We start from the raw sequence: 15160 nt of genomic DNA on the forward strand, positions 1-15160 counted from the left end.
CCAACACTGAAACCACCACCACCATGCTGGTCCTTAATCTCTAGTATAGATACACATTTATGGTTGTCCCTATGTACCTCAGGACCTTTCTTCTTCCATATTTCCTACTCCTTTTGCAACGTTGGACAATCTCTAGAGGCTGGAGACCATTTTTCTAGTTCTGATGCATTAAGTGTGAGGGCACATCAGTTATTCAGAAGAAGATCAGAAATGATTGCAAATATAAAATTATCAAATATTTAACAATGCACAAAAGAAAAATGATTGGAAGATCAGATTCCCACTTCCAGTTGTAAAATAAGATTTTAACTGCACCTTGTTTTAAATTGTCATAAATCTTGAGTCCTATCCTAGGAGAAAAGTGAGTTATAAAATTTAGGCAATAAAATAAAATGGAATAAATGGAGTATAGATGCTATATCCTGCATTAGAAAAGACATATCTTCTTAAGGTATTGTTTTGGGAGGGGAATGTATCTCCCACAACATATTGCACATGAAAAAAATTGTCCCCTTTGGGTATTGCAAAGACAGCCTTAGGGTGCATGGATCCCATTCCTTCTCTGCAAGACCAGGCAGTACATTCCCTCTTAAGACTGAAAAATATCTAGAAGTTTTGTGAAATATTTTTTGCATGTGATGGTGACAGTTTTTTTTTATTTTTTTGTCGTGTCAGGAGCGACTTGAGAAACTGCAAGTCGCTTCTGGTGTGAGAGAATTGGCCGTCTGCAAGGACGCTGCCCAGGGGATGCCCGAATGATTTGATGTTTTTATCATTCTTGTGGGAGGCTTCTCTCATGTCCCCGCATGAGAAGCTGGAGTTGATAGAGGGAGCTCATCCGCCTCTCCCTGGATTCGAACCTGCGACCTGTCAGTCTTCAGTCCTGCTGGCACAGGGGTTTAACCCACTGCGCCACCGGGGGCTCCTAGTTTTTATTGTTAAGATATGACTAGCACTGCAGTGGGAGAACGTAATTGAATTGTTATTGTTGTCTTTTGGGAATAATTAACACTGTTATTCTTCCACATCTTAGTGTGGAACAGCAGCAATGGAATGCATGAGGCAATATGTTGGGGAAGTTTTGGATTTTATAGCTGATATGCATACATTGACTAAATTGAAGGTGAGTATAGCATTTGGGTATATCATCATTGTGTTGCATATGTATATCTTTGTCATTACAGAGTTCTGCATGATGCCATTTATATAGTGAATAAACCTCTAGGAGAGGATTCTTTTCAACACCAGGCACTCAAATAAGTCTAACCTTTTCTAGGGACTTCATCACACACAATAAAATCAGTGTTTCTACACATTTAAGAAATGGCTACCAATGGTGCCCATCACACGATGCAAGCTCGTACCATGTGTTTCAACTATTTTGCCATTTATAAAGTGTGGTTTTCATGATGATTCCTAAGTCAATTGGCAATAGATTTCATTTTAAATTCCTGCATAGAAATGGGAACAAACATCAAATATCCCATGTGATGGGAATTCCCCTTTGTCCACTTATAAACATAATAATGATGTCATTCTGGAGGGAGGAACCAAGATGAGCAGTATAGATTCCTTTCTCCCACCATTATTGTTTTGGAACCAAGGAATAAGGAACAGCAATTTATATCTTTTAAAAAATGTGATCTTGTGTTAAAAAGTACTCCCGTGAGAAAAAAAAATGAAGAGGTTTTTTTTCTATCAAAAGAAAATGAGAAGGAGACAGTGGTAGGGGAAAATATCTCCCATGTAATGGGAAGGCAAACAGATAATTTGAAGTGAGGGAGAAGTGTGATGGGGGTAGGAAAATCATTCATTTGTTTTCCAAACGGGATGTTGCGAAGCTTAAGGGGAAAACAATGATCCCAACACTTTACTTATCATGTGGGATGAAGTCCTAGGTCAATGTAAGCAGTCACATGGAACTTGGCAACTCCCATTTGGAGTTCAAGGACTAGTCAATAGCTCCTTGTACATTATTTTAAACAAGATATATATGTACATAACCCCAAATTTTAAGGCAAAGCATGGAAAACTTAACTTTATGTATCACATTTCTCAGAAATCTCCATAGCATGCATCCTATCTATTAAGCTATAATTCAACAAAATGGATTATTTTTACCCAAACCCTGACTGAAGAGCAGCACATAAAGACCTAAATCCAATTGTAAATCCCACCTAGAAAATACTTGCTGAATCAGTGGGAGCTTGGGAAATCACTTCTTATATAAGTGTCATTGATTAAATGGGCCCGTTCCAGTTGAGATCAACAACTGGGTTTAAGCCAGATATTTTTAATGGATTCTGTAGGTCACTGAAAAGCAAATGCTTCTTTTCTAAAAGTATTTGTTGCAAATACTGGTGGCATTTGATAATTTTTGTGTGGATTTAGTTATGGCTCTTGTTCTTAAAGTTGACAACACAGGTTTTCTATGCAGTTTTTTTGTATTTATTTGTCATGTCAGGGTAACCAGTCAATTGTATTACATTACATGTAATACAATTTTCTTGTTATGACAAGGAAGAAATCTCGTAGAGCCCCGATCTTTCACTACCTTCATCGTATCTTGCAAACTCAGGGTTGTAACACCGAGGTCACAAATGATAGATGCAAAAAGATTTTTTTTTGATGAGAGAGGCATTTGATCAAATTTCTCCCAACCTGGTGTCTTTCGAATGTGTTGGGTTATAATGCTGTGATGGTTGAGGATGATGGATATTGAAGTCAATGCATCTGGCTGGGTTTGCTGAGCATAGTTAATTCAACATACCTGAAGTATGATCAGCTAGGGAAAGATTCAGTACATCATTAAAGCAAATCCTTAGTATTCATTTGAACTGTGCAATATTCTTGTTTATTAATATATCTTTAATAGCCATTGAATTTCCCTTCATTCCATCACTGTGTTGAATCTTCTTCTACCACAGAGTCACATGAAAACATGTTCTCAGCCCCTACACGAGGACACTTTTGGTGGGCATCTCAAAGTTGGTTTAGCTCAGATTGCTGCAATGGAAATCTCACGTGGCAACCACAGGGATAACAAGGCAGTGGTCCGTTACTTGCCTTGGCTGTACCATCCTCCATCTGCAATGCAACAAGGGTAAGAAAGGCCTGGACATAAATGGACTGATAATACAGCTACACTAACACCCCCATAACCTTGGAACCCATATTTGCAGCTTCACTAGTATGCACAAGGAAGATGTATCTCTCTAGGAATTTGTTAAAGCCTCTAGGTCAGTGATTCTCAACCTGTTGGTCCCCAGGTGTTTTGGCATACAACTCCCAAAAATCCTAGCCAGTTTACCAGCTTTTAGGATTTCTGGAAGTTGATAGCCAAAGCATCTGGAGACCCACAGATTGAGAACCACTGCTCTAGGTGATTCCATGGCATGCTTCCCCCAGAAGTTACCAGAGAACAGTATTGGAGAACTTAACATGTTCATAGAGAAGTTTATAGTCTGCTTTGATTGAAAATCAAGTAGTTTAATAGCATTCAGTTGTATTTGTAGTTTCAGGTACCAGTGATCTGGCCAAGAATGTATTTCTCACAAACACATGACTTTAAAATCAGTCCATTGGGGGTGCCAATTGAGCCTCTGGAGGTGGATATCCCTTCAGTGGGTGTTGTTATTCTGGAGTAGGGTAGGTGTGGAAATAATAGAAAACTGAATCAAAATATGTTCTTTCTCAACAGGCCCAAAGAATTCATTGAATGTGTATCTCACATCCGGTTGCTGTCCTGGCTCCTGTTGGGGTCGCTGACCCATAATGTTGTCTGTCCAAATTCCCCTTCAGTGTGTATGCCTATTCCACTGGATGCAGGATCTCATGTTGCTGATCACCTAATTGTGATCTTGATTGGGTTTCCAGAGCAGTCTAAGGTAAATGAATTCTGCCAGATGATAAGCAACTAAGTATGATCTGTATAATACAGCCTTGTTAAATGAATGACCACCTGCTTCCCTGGGCAATTAATATTCATCAGAGCTATCCCCTTGACAGTGATTCAGAGTTGTGGTGGTTTTTCAGGTCCTTGCTTGGAGGCAATTAGTCATTATCTCAAGCTGACTTAATTAGGTTTATATCACCTGTAGAGCTGTCATGAATTCTTTTTGAATCTTTTTTTAAATATATGTTTTTATTGTTGACACAGGTAGAATGATATCATAATCCATCACCATCTTAAGACTGTTCTTCAATCCATTTTCAGTGGGACAGAGTACATCAGACACTTTCTGTTGCACTCTGAAAGAAGTAGATACACATACACAATTACTGGGTTTTATAATAGCTATATTGGTTACATAGACAAAGAGGAAATATCACATATACTTGATATTCATACAGCATTCATACTCACCATCCTTTCTGCATTCGGGCCTACTGCTTGGAGAAGAGAAGTAGGTGGACAGAGCTGCATCCCTACAAATCTGGCATACAGCTGAAAAGGAAAAGGGTCTCTTATGTAGAACTTCTGGTTATCCATTATTTAGCTGTCATTCAGCTCAGACCTGCTAGGGCCTCATCAATTCCAGAATAGATAGGTCGTTTAACTTCATTAATTTAAAGAGTGATTGTCTTTGTCTATGTAAACATGTGTTGTTGTTTGCACTCAAAGTTCTCAGTTCAGTTCAGCACTTTTCTTGTCATGGTTCATAAAGTTCTTCACTTCCTTTGTTCTCCATTATGCAATTTTCAAGTCCATTTTTGGGGTGGTGTCATCAGTCTTGCCAGATGCCAGGCATACAATTCATTCAACCCATTCATTACACAGCCACAAGTCAATCAATTGTTGTAATGGAGCTCTTTCTGGAAGCAGGGAAGAACAGGTCCTAGATAGGGGAGAACAGATCCTAAAATAATAACATTGGTTTCTCAGCCAATTGGTTGTTCACTTTCCTGGTTTGATAGCTCCAAGTGAGGGCCTAGCTTCCATATTGACATTTTTTGTTATTAATATGCACACGTCTTGAGTTGTCAGTCTTGGTACCATTACACAAATGGTGGATGCCCAGTGGCAAACAAGGATGCTACCTGAAAGTCCTTTCAGCATCCCTCTGCTACTGAAGACAAGATCGTTGTGATTTTTGTGCATTCCCTGTAGCCTGTCAGCTTTCTCTCCCCTGAAATTATTACTCTGATTGGTGTGAGAGTTACAGGACCATTAAGCAGATCCTGTCATACCACAGCGCCTGTTTTAGGAAGAGCTTTATAAGGTTACTGTATGCCTAGTCTTGGTTGTGAAATTGAAACTTCAGTGAATTTTAATGAGTTTTAATGACCCATGATGAAATCTAACCTTGTGTAAGAAGGTTTCCCCTTCATCTACTATGGAAAGTTACAAGGCTGGGTCTTCATCTTCGTTTTTCACATGATGGAGACTATTCTGTTGGGAGAGGGGGTTGATTCGACACCTCCATTGCATTATTGTAAGGTCTGACAATGGGAAGATATTGATCTGATTGCTGATGAAAAGGCCTTTCCTACCCACCACATACTAAAAGTATAAGAAAAGCACAATTCTTATTAGAATTACTCAAAATCACAGGTTTACATAAGATCATAATTTGGGTGTTACAAATGCCTATGGCAACTCCTTTGGTTTAAAGGTATTCAGAGAGTTCTGTAGACATGATAGTGATGGAAAGCTTCAATGGTCTCAATTACTCAAGACTTAGTCCATTATCCCATTTCTGCTCCAAACAATTATCTGACTTTTCATGGGCTTCAAGCTCATCCACCCCTTTGCCTAACTTTAGTTTGTGAATATAAATCAGTTCTTTCAATACGGATGAGTTGCTATATCATTCATTGCAGGCTAACAGGAAAGGAAATATGAACTAAAGACAGACCTGCCTTTATTGGTAGTACTTTGATGGGTGTGTGTGCTACTGGAGGAGGGGGAAATGTACAATTATGTCGCTTCTAAAAAAAAAAAAAACAACCACCCCATCTTCTTTTCTTAATTCTCTTCCTGCAGACCTCTGTCTTGCACATGTGTTCCCTCTTTCATGCCTTCATATTTGCCCAGCTGTGGACAGTATATTGTGAACAAGCAGCAGTTGCACCCACAGTCCAAAATCAGAATGAATTTAGCTTCACAGCAATCCTCACTGCTCTCGAATTCTGGAGCCGAGTGACGCCAAGCATCCTTCAGCTGATGGCACATAACAAGGTGGTGAGTCAGTTGAAATGACAGACAAACCATTTGAAAAGGCAAAATCATAGGTCTGTGCATTGGCATACATACCAATGGCATCAGCCCTTGTGGGAGTGCACATAGTTTGCGTGCAGAAGGTCTCAGGTTCAAATCTTCGGCACAGCCAGCTAAGAAGGGCCCTACGTAGAAACCCATGGAAACTCACTGCAGTCAGTATATAGACCACGTCTGCACAACCTGTGGACCTGTAGGCCTTTTGGACTTCAGCCCCAAGAATTCCTGACCATTGGGCATGCTGACTAGTACTTCTGGAAGTTGGAGTACCAAGCATCTAGAGGGCAAAGTTTTGTGCAAGCCTGATATAGACAGCAGTGAATTACGGGGTCCTGGGCTAGCTCAAGACATTTTCCTATCTCTGTCTTTCCAGTCAAAAAGGAAAGCATGGAACTAGAAAGTAATGCCACCTGCTACTTTCTCAAGTGCCAAGATGTATTGACATTGTTTCCCTTCAGAGAGAGAGGGCAGGTTAAAAATAAAGTATTGTCATTCTTATATAGTACAAAGAACAAGCCCACTCAAATAGTACTTTTTAACAGAGTATTGTAGTGATGCTGGTGATTTTATGCATTCACACTTACTCGGTTTCAGTCTTGTTTTGTCAAATGGTATGCTGTTTTTTGATGTTTATATTCTGTCTTTTGATTGAATTTATATGGTTTTAATTTCTATAGATTGCTTAATTGTTGAAAATAATTTTATACATCTTATTGACATTTTCTATGTTTTAATCTGTTATGGTTTTTGATGTTTTTAAAGCTATATGTGGGAAAAGATAGGATTTAAATTAATGCAAAAACAATAGCAATAACAACAAGAATAGAATGAGGAGGATCTGATATTTAAATCCAGTTTTGACCTTTTTTTGTGCCCGTGGCTTTAGAAATTGACCATATCTGCATTAGCTATCCCTTTTGTGGAACAAATTGTACCACCTTTGAATCCCCAGGGTGATCTGAAATGTAATTAAACTAGGCCTTCCATATCACAATGAAACATTGCTATAAAAAGGGATTAATCCTGTTAGTAACGTAATAGGTAATCCAATGTCTCTTGATATTGGATCACATCAGAGAGCTTAAAATGATGCTTGTGACCTAAAAGATGGGGGCATGTTCTTGTATACTGTATTACACTTTGAAATAAGACCTGAGGAATGTATAGTTATAGCTCGTTTGGAAAGGGAATAAATTAGATTTAGGTACTGAGATAATTTTGAGAGAATCTTGTAAAATCTGGGGGCACCAGACTGGGGAAAGTCTCTAATGATTAATAATGACTGGCAAGAATGTGATGTTGGGAAGGACTTAAGAAGGGCTAAGTCATAGCATGGAAAAGTAACTTTTGTGGACTGCAACGTCCAGAATCTCCCAACTGTCATGGGCACTTATAGGTGAAAGATACAGAACATTGTTTGATCGCACTAATTATGGAAGTCAGAACTCAATAAAATATGGCCCTGAGAGGCAAAGTTATGACCAAGGTAAATGTTTGTTTGTTGGCTCTTTAATCTGAAATGACTGTGGCTATATACTGATTGCTCTTATTTTAATTGCTGTGCTAATGAATTTCAGTTAATCCTCTTAGCCAATGGGGTTTTTTTTCAGAAGATCGTGTACTGAGTATTTATTGCATTTCAATGCATTGTTTCCCCTGCAGATGGTAGAGATGGTGTGCCTCCATGTGATCAGTTTAATGGAGGCTTTGCAGGAATGTAATTCCACTATTTTTGTCAAGGTAGGTCAGCTATCTGTTGGAAAGGCATTTATGTTTTTAATGATTTTTAGAAGTCAAAAAGCTGTAGATTGTTATTTTAATGTTTCTATGCTCCCACTGTCCCCTGAGAAAAAGATCCCCAAGATAAGGGGAATATCTGGAGTAGAATTTCATTTAGTGCAAATCTGTTGTATTCTAACCAAGAAAGATCTAACCAGTAGGTTTTTTTTTAAATGTAAAAACAAAAATACGGTTTACTTGTAACTTTAAAGTCTGTAAGGAGCAAGATTTGCTCCAGTAATTGAATGCATCTGGTGAAATACTTTTTGATGAACTTTTACAAAACTTGGCTCTAGCCTTGTCCAAAAAGGATGTAGTTCTTAGTAAAGTGTAGGAACAAGACTATGAATAGTGATTCTTACATAGTCATTCGGTTTTCTCAGAAAGGTGTCTGTGTTATGCAATGGGGTGCATTTGTTGCCAATTGATGAAAAATATTTTGGACCATTTCACTGGAAAGAACAAACAGAATCCAGACCGTTCACCAGCAGCAAGTTTAATCAACTGTGTATGAACAACCTAGGGTTACAGGAAGGCCTAACTACCTCTACCATTGCCTTCCCAATTGCCTTTCCTTCCTGCTTTTCATATAGCAAGAATTATCTTTCCACAAACTCCTTCCCAGAGTGCATAAAGAGCCAATACTGTTTTTCTAGCATGGTGCTTTTGAGGCAGGTAAACTGTAAATCCTCATAATCTCAGCCAGCATGATCTCGTTGACCATATGTAATCCTAACCTTTCTTAACCAGTTCCCCAAGGTATGTCAACCTCAAATTTGTATATAAAAGGGGGGGGGGGGCTGTTTTGTCTTAAAACTATGAAGAATGGTCCACAAATGTGAAATCTGTGGAAATTCCCGACAACTCCATGAACACTCCAGAAACTTGTACTACCCCCTTACAAAAACTTCTGCATTCCTCTGTGGTCCTTTTCAAAATAGTGACAGGAGGCAGCATGAAGTCACTTGTGTGACCACCACCCAATTGGCCAACCATATTGGGGATCTTCATGTCTCATGGAATTCAGCTGAAGGAAGGCTGATCTAAGCACCAGATCAGTTCCCAAATAAAAATATGGTGATAGGAGGATTCAGAAGGTCTTGTTTGTAGAGTAGTGGTTCTCAACCTGTGGGTCCCCAGATGTTTTGGCCTTCAACTCCCAGAAATCCTAACAGCTGGTGAACTGGCTGGCATTTCTGGAAGTTGTAGGCCAAAACACCTGGGGACCCATAGGTTGAGAACTACTGGTGTAGAAGAATGTATTTGGCTTCCTGAAACAGAAGAAACAAGGGGTTAGAATTGTTAGTTGATTTCCCATGATTATTTAGTAGGAGACATTAAGTTTTTTATTTGCAAATCAATGGTCTCAAATTGTTTTCTAAATTCCCCAAATTAAGATCTGAACTGATTCATGGGGTCAATGCACACTTCAAATTTCTTTCCGCTTTGCTTGTTCCAACATGGCCATATATGTAGCTCTGGCCAGCTGCTTTTCACAATAGAAGTAGATCAATATTGCCAAATAGTAACTCAACAGTATGTAGTTTGCATTGATTCATTGGGTCTACTCTACTTTGAACCATCACTTAGATTTAAGTCATTTCTTACTAACACTTTAAAGTATTTCCCTCCAAAGTGCAATGCAATTATGGTTTTTAAGTGTTCACTTCTTCATTGGGAGTCCCTAAACAATGTGGTTGCTAATTGTGATGTCCAAAATACTCTTTGGATTTCAGCCACCTACAGAACTCTGCCAAATGTAATGTCATCTAGACTGGCCAATGAAATAACATTCCCTGAACAATGCTTTATCTCAAGCTGTCAGTATTGATTAGATTTTGCATGTAGCTCCCAGTAGCTTAATTAGAAAATTGCAAATCTTGATGCCATTTGGAGGAACATTTTAAAATAATATGTCCAACTCTTTAAATAATGCTGGAGTACATGGATAACAAGTTGAAAAGCTTTCCAGGTTGGTGGTGAATATGGCAATGAAAACAAATGGAAACCAAGCTAGCAAACAGCAGAAATCATTACATTTAGTTGTCTGTGGGAAGAAACGTCATAGAAATAAGAGTCTTGGAAAAGAATGCAAGGGCATGAATGTGTTCTACAATGCAGGTGTTTCACTCAATATCATTCTCAAGGTATTTTTGAACACCTGCACCAATACCTTTCTAGAGACACTATGAGTCACAGTGGCCATTTAAACACAATAGGGTTGCCTTCTGTAATTAGATTGTTGGACTGGGACTGGGAAGATTAAGACACTAGTCTCCACTTACCCATGAAACTTACCAAGTGGTCTTGGATCAGTCATTGTTTCTGTGACTGACCTGTCTCACAAGATTGTAATGATGATAACTGAGGACAGCAGGAGAACCATGTATATTATATTCTGCTTAGTGGAGTAGAGGCAAGATATGAATGTAATAAATGAATAATTTACAATGCAGTGAGTCAGTTTTGCCTTACATCTTCACTTGACTTCTAAACAGAAACCAACATGGAAAATGATAGGACCTCATCAAAATAATCTCAGGTGCAAACCTGTTAGCTCAGCTGGTGTCAATTTTCCAACCAATGGGATTTAGAGGCATATCATGACAAACCTATTTTGTTGAGACTCACCTCAACTGCCAAACAGCTCTTAAACAATAACACATTTAGACAGAACCCTGGCAATACTCAACTATAAAGCTCCTAGGGTTATTTGTGGGCAAATGCTTCATGGTTCATACATCTGACTAAGAACATTTGCCGTATATCTCTTTTAACCCAATGTGATGTGGTATCATGGAACTGTCATACATTTATTGTGAATATGTCTTGTTAAATAATATAGGTTTTTTTCCTCCACCAACAGCTCATCCCGATGTGGCTACCAATGATTCAATCAAATCTAAAGGTACGTTCCGCTTCCCAATCGCTCTTCAACCATCCTTGATTGTTTTACATTTGTTTTCTTTTTAATACACATCAAACAAAAAGCATCCATGTATGCTAGATTTTTGTGACCAGCCATAACTGATATGATCATTAATGATAAGCTAGGTCTGGTCAACACATACACACCAGTCTGTACATGTTATGATTCTGTGTGTGTAGTTGGAGTGTGAAAAAGTCCCTAGAGATTTCTAAACATTAGGTTTAGAGATTACCCTCCACCAATGCAAAGATTTCTTCCATTGGTGAAGGGCACTAGGGACTTTTTCACACTGTGCAAGTGCTATAATTGTACAGGTCAAATATCCTTAATCTAGAAATCCTATATCCAAAATGCTTCACAATCTAAAAGTGTTTATTGCTACTCCCTTTGAGGTGACTGTTAAGGTCAACTGGCAGGCTCCCTAGCGAGCCCCTGTTGAGAGCACCCCCCCCCCCAAATACCTGTATCAAGTCCCTTGTGTACTTAGTCTCTCAGATCTTCAGTCACTCTCCAGCTTCAAATCTCATACACAGCACAAGTAGCAAATGAATGAGATGCAAGAATGGAGAAACACATGAAGATATGTGAAATGGCAAGAGGTGCAGATTTGCATCAAGCACTACACTTGAAATTTTCACTATTTATTTATTTATTTATTTATTTATTTATTTATTTCAGTTACTTCTACCCCGCCCTTCTCATCCCTAAGGGGGGACTCAGGGTGGCTTACAAAGGAAGGCACAATTCGATGCCTATGTCAAAAATACATACATACATAAAAGCAATTAAACAGTTAACAGATTAAAAACATCAGTACATAACACAATATTAAACAATCTCATGGTCAGTGTTCAGAGTTCCATAAATCCATTCCGTTACGTCAATTCCTGCCCATCATCAAGGTCTTTCCTTTAGCTGCCAGAATGTCCAAAAGCCTGGTCCCATATCCAGGTCTTCAATTTTTTTCTGAAAGAGAAAAGGGAAGTCGCTGATATTTTTGATATTCCAATTTTGATATTCCAAAATTTGAAAAACTCCAAAATCAAAACAACTTCTGCTCCAAAGCATTTTAGATAAGGAACACTCAATCTTGTGCATCAACCTTGTACTTTCTCTGCCATGGCTGCATGCCATGGATTGGATTTGTGTTTCTCTTTCTGGCTGGCATCCTCTTAGCAATGTATGTAAGTATAAGTTGTGATACTCATATGGAGTGACTTTTGGGACAGTCATGTCCAGCTGATTGCACCACAGAGTTGCATATATAGACTGCTGTGGGTGTGATAATACATTAAAACACACAGAGTAGCAGTTACACAATTGGTTGTCAGTGATGCACAGCCACTGATCCACATATATTGCCCTATTTTGGTGTTCAGTATAGATAACTTATCTGCTGACAGATATTTATGCCTCTCAGAAGTTTTGTAGGATCTGGATCTCTGGGTCTTTACATGCGTGTACTGTATTATGCTTGGTTTGGATGTTAATTCTACTTGTTATTGTCTCATGTCAGCATTTGTTAAGTTACTTTGAGGACTTTTGGTTAAAAGGTTTGAGATAAAACCTTTTAACACTGCTGACACTTCTGACTCTTTTCTAAACAGCATTTATCTGCTGGGCTCCAGCTCCGCTTGCAAGCTATCCAGAACAACGTGAACCACCATAGCCTTAGGATGTTACAAGGATCTGTTCAGATGAACACCAACTCTTCTGTCCTCCGCAAATGGCTGCAGTGCACCCAGTTTAAAATGGCTCAAGTGGAAATCCAGTCATCGGAAGCAGCCTCTCAGTTCTATCCTTTATGAACTGGGAAGAATTTTCTGAAACATTCAGTTTAGTCTAGCAATAATAGGGCTAAAGCTATAAGACAAAAGGCCATCTTTAAAAAGTATATAACAGTACTGTAGCTACATTTTTGTTGTCTTGTAGACATAGAGAATGACTAAAGATAGCTGTCTGGCTGTGTCTGCCCATCACCACAGACTGTTTTCACTGGTCTGAATAATAACGGCTCATGTGCTCTCTGAAATGGGAGTCTATATCCCATTGCTAGTCTCAACTAAAGTAGGCCTACTAAATCAATGCAACGAATGTTAACCCACCCATTCATTTAGTACAATTGTTCTCAGCCTGTGGGTCCCTGGATGTTTTGGTCTTCAGCTCCCAAAAATCCTAACAGCTGGTAAACTAGCTGGGATTTCTGGGAATTATAGGCCAAAACACCTGGGGACTCACAGGTTGAGAACCACTGATTTAGCGAGTTTACTCTGGTTGGGTGTTCAGTTGAGACCTACAATTGCTTAAATTGGCTCTGGCCTGATATGCTTAGCAAGATATTTAAGCATGTGTTTGAAATTGTTCGTTTTTACAAGACTCATCCTCCCAAATATTTTTATAAATTGTAAACATTGTGATTATGTCTGTTTACAGAGACATCTGGGTTTTCTTTTGAGCTGCTGTTTTTATGGTGTAACAAACACAAAGGGGTTTTTTAGGAACCTTCTAAGTGCTTTCTGTTCATTGTTTTGAACCTCAAAGAAATGCAATAAATATTGTCACCATGAAATGGTGACCCTATAATGAGGATTTCAAGCAGAACTTTCTTTTCCCAAATGAGAGTAACAACTGGCAGGCTCCAGTGAATGGTTTGGACCTTGGTCTCAGCTCCACAGTTTCTGGGGATATTGTATCACATTCCCCGAGAGGAAGGGAGGAAGCTGAGAACCTTCCCAGTTCAAAATCCCTACTTTTATTACTTAAATCTCTCTTTAAAAACAGGGTTGGAGATGACAATAGAATGAAAAGGGTAGAATTCTAAGATGAAGATCAACCTTTTTTTCGAACAGGTTAGAGACATCTAAAACTAGTCAGGTTGGCTTACAAAGTGCACTTAGAGCTTAGATGGTTAAACTGTGCCAGTCTATTAGTCTATATTTTGTTGTTGCTCAAAAACTGTTGAATAAAGTTATGTACTTTTAACTTGGTTTCCTTGTCGATAACTGTCTTGCAGTTATTAAATGGTTGATTAACCTACTGTATACTACTATCTGTACAATATATCCTATATTTTATGCCTTCTTAAATACTTGTACACAGTAAATTTTAAAATAAGCCCCATTCCTGTAGTTGCTGGGGAGAGTGGGAATGTTTCAGGCTTCCCTGGGGAAAAGGTTTGGGGATGTATATTTGCATATAGTACATAGAAACAGTAGAGCCTGCCTAGAAAGTGATGTTAAATATTTTTAAAGGGTAGAGTTTACTAGCATTCATAAGGACTGATCCATAGAGATGTACAGAAAAGCAACCTGTTGCTTCGCATGGGGCTTTGGATCACAGCCTCAGAACAACCAAATGCCTTGTAATTGAGTTGTAACCTTTTTGTATATACATACATAATTGAGATATACTGTATTTATTGCTGTAATACTGTGAATAAAGAGGTAAAAATGAAGCTTTATATTAAACTGCTATGAAATGCATAGCTCTTTAATACCACACTTAATGATACTGGTTATTATTTTCCTTCAAATAAACTCAGTAGCATATTATATTGCATTTCCCATAATTATTTTGTCTTTGTGTAGCTGTTCTATAGAGGGACAATGGTAAAAACGCCCTCCAATGTTAAGATCACAATGGGTTTCGTCCTATTATCCAGCAAAGAGGGCATTGCAGAATAAAACTGCAGAATTCACAACCCTAGGGGGGAAATGAACATGAAAAGTGTTATCTAATTAGGCAGCACTCCAGAGTTCTTGATCTGAACCTAACAATATGAAATCTGCCTTGTTCCTTCATATCTAAATTACAATATTTGGTAAATGGGGGGGGGGGGGGACCTTCCCTCACCCCACTAGATTACAACTCCCCGAATCCTGGGGTGATTATGGATGTCATAAATCAGGTTAAGTAGGAGCACAGAGACAAGGTGGAAATGGGTGGAGGGTGACCAAGCATGGTAGAAAAACACTAAAAGGGTTCACAGGTTGAAAGATACATTCTATAGCTGGAACCCTCTTTGTTACAAATGTAGATGTCATCTTCTGTAACAGCTTTATATATAAGGTGTTTCAAAACAATGAACCCAATTTCAAAGCAAGATATTTCACAATGTCAATATGTTACAATTACACTAAAAACTATGAACAGTTTCATAAGTTATCAAGTTTTACTAACCTTTTTGAGCTGGAAACAAATCTAAAAAATAATCCCGCAAATGAGACTACCTC

The 15160-nt window shown here is 38.5% G+C and overlaps 1 protein-coding gene across 6 annotated transcripts in view; it reads left to right on the forward strand.

The window, feature by feature from the left end:
- The window catches only part of UNC79 (unc-79 homolog, NALCN channel complex subunit), a 142074-nt gene extending 127595 nt beyond the window's left edge, over window positions 1-14479 (forward strand). For 5 of the 6 annotated variants that reach the window (XM_060756353.2, XM_060756380.2, XM_060756371.2 and 2 more), the window contains 7 exons: window positions 1034-1123; window positions 2928-3103; window positions 3701-3887; window positions 5987-6184; window positions 7883-7960; window positions 10866-10907; window positions 12536-14479. In XM_060756353.2, coding sequence (XP_060612336.2) covers window positions 1034-1123; window positions 2928-3103; window positions 3701-3887; window positions 5987-6184; window positions 7883-7960; window positions 10866-10907; window positions 12536-12736 — 972 coding nt within the window. In that variant the 3' untranslated portion in view covers window positions 12737-14479. The remainder of the gene's footprint in view (window positions 1-1033; window positions 1124-2927; window positions 3104-3700; window positions 3888-5986; window positions 6185-7882; window positions 7961-10865; window positions 10908-12535) is intronic. The other variant, XM_060756362.2, reaches the window with a different exon arrangement.
- The last annotated feature ends 681 nt before the right edge of the window (window positions 14480-15160 follow it).

This window comes from Anolis sagrei, chromosome 1 (genome assembly GCF_037176765.1).
Source record: "Anolis sagrei isolate rAnoSag1 chromosome 1, rAnoSag1.mat, whole genome shotgun sequence".
Lineage (NCBI taxonomy): Eukaryota > Metazoa > Chordata > Lepidosauria > Squamata > Dactyloidae > Anolis > Anolis sagrei.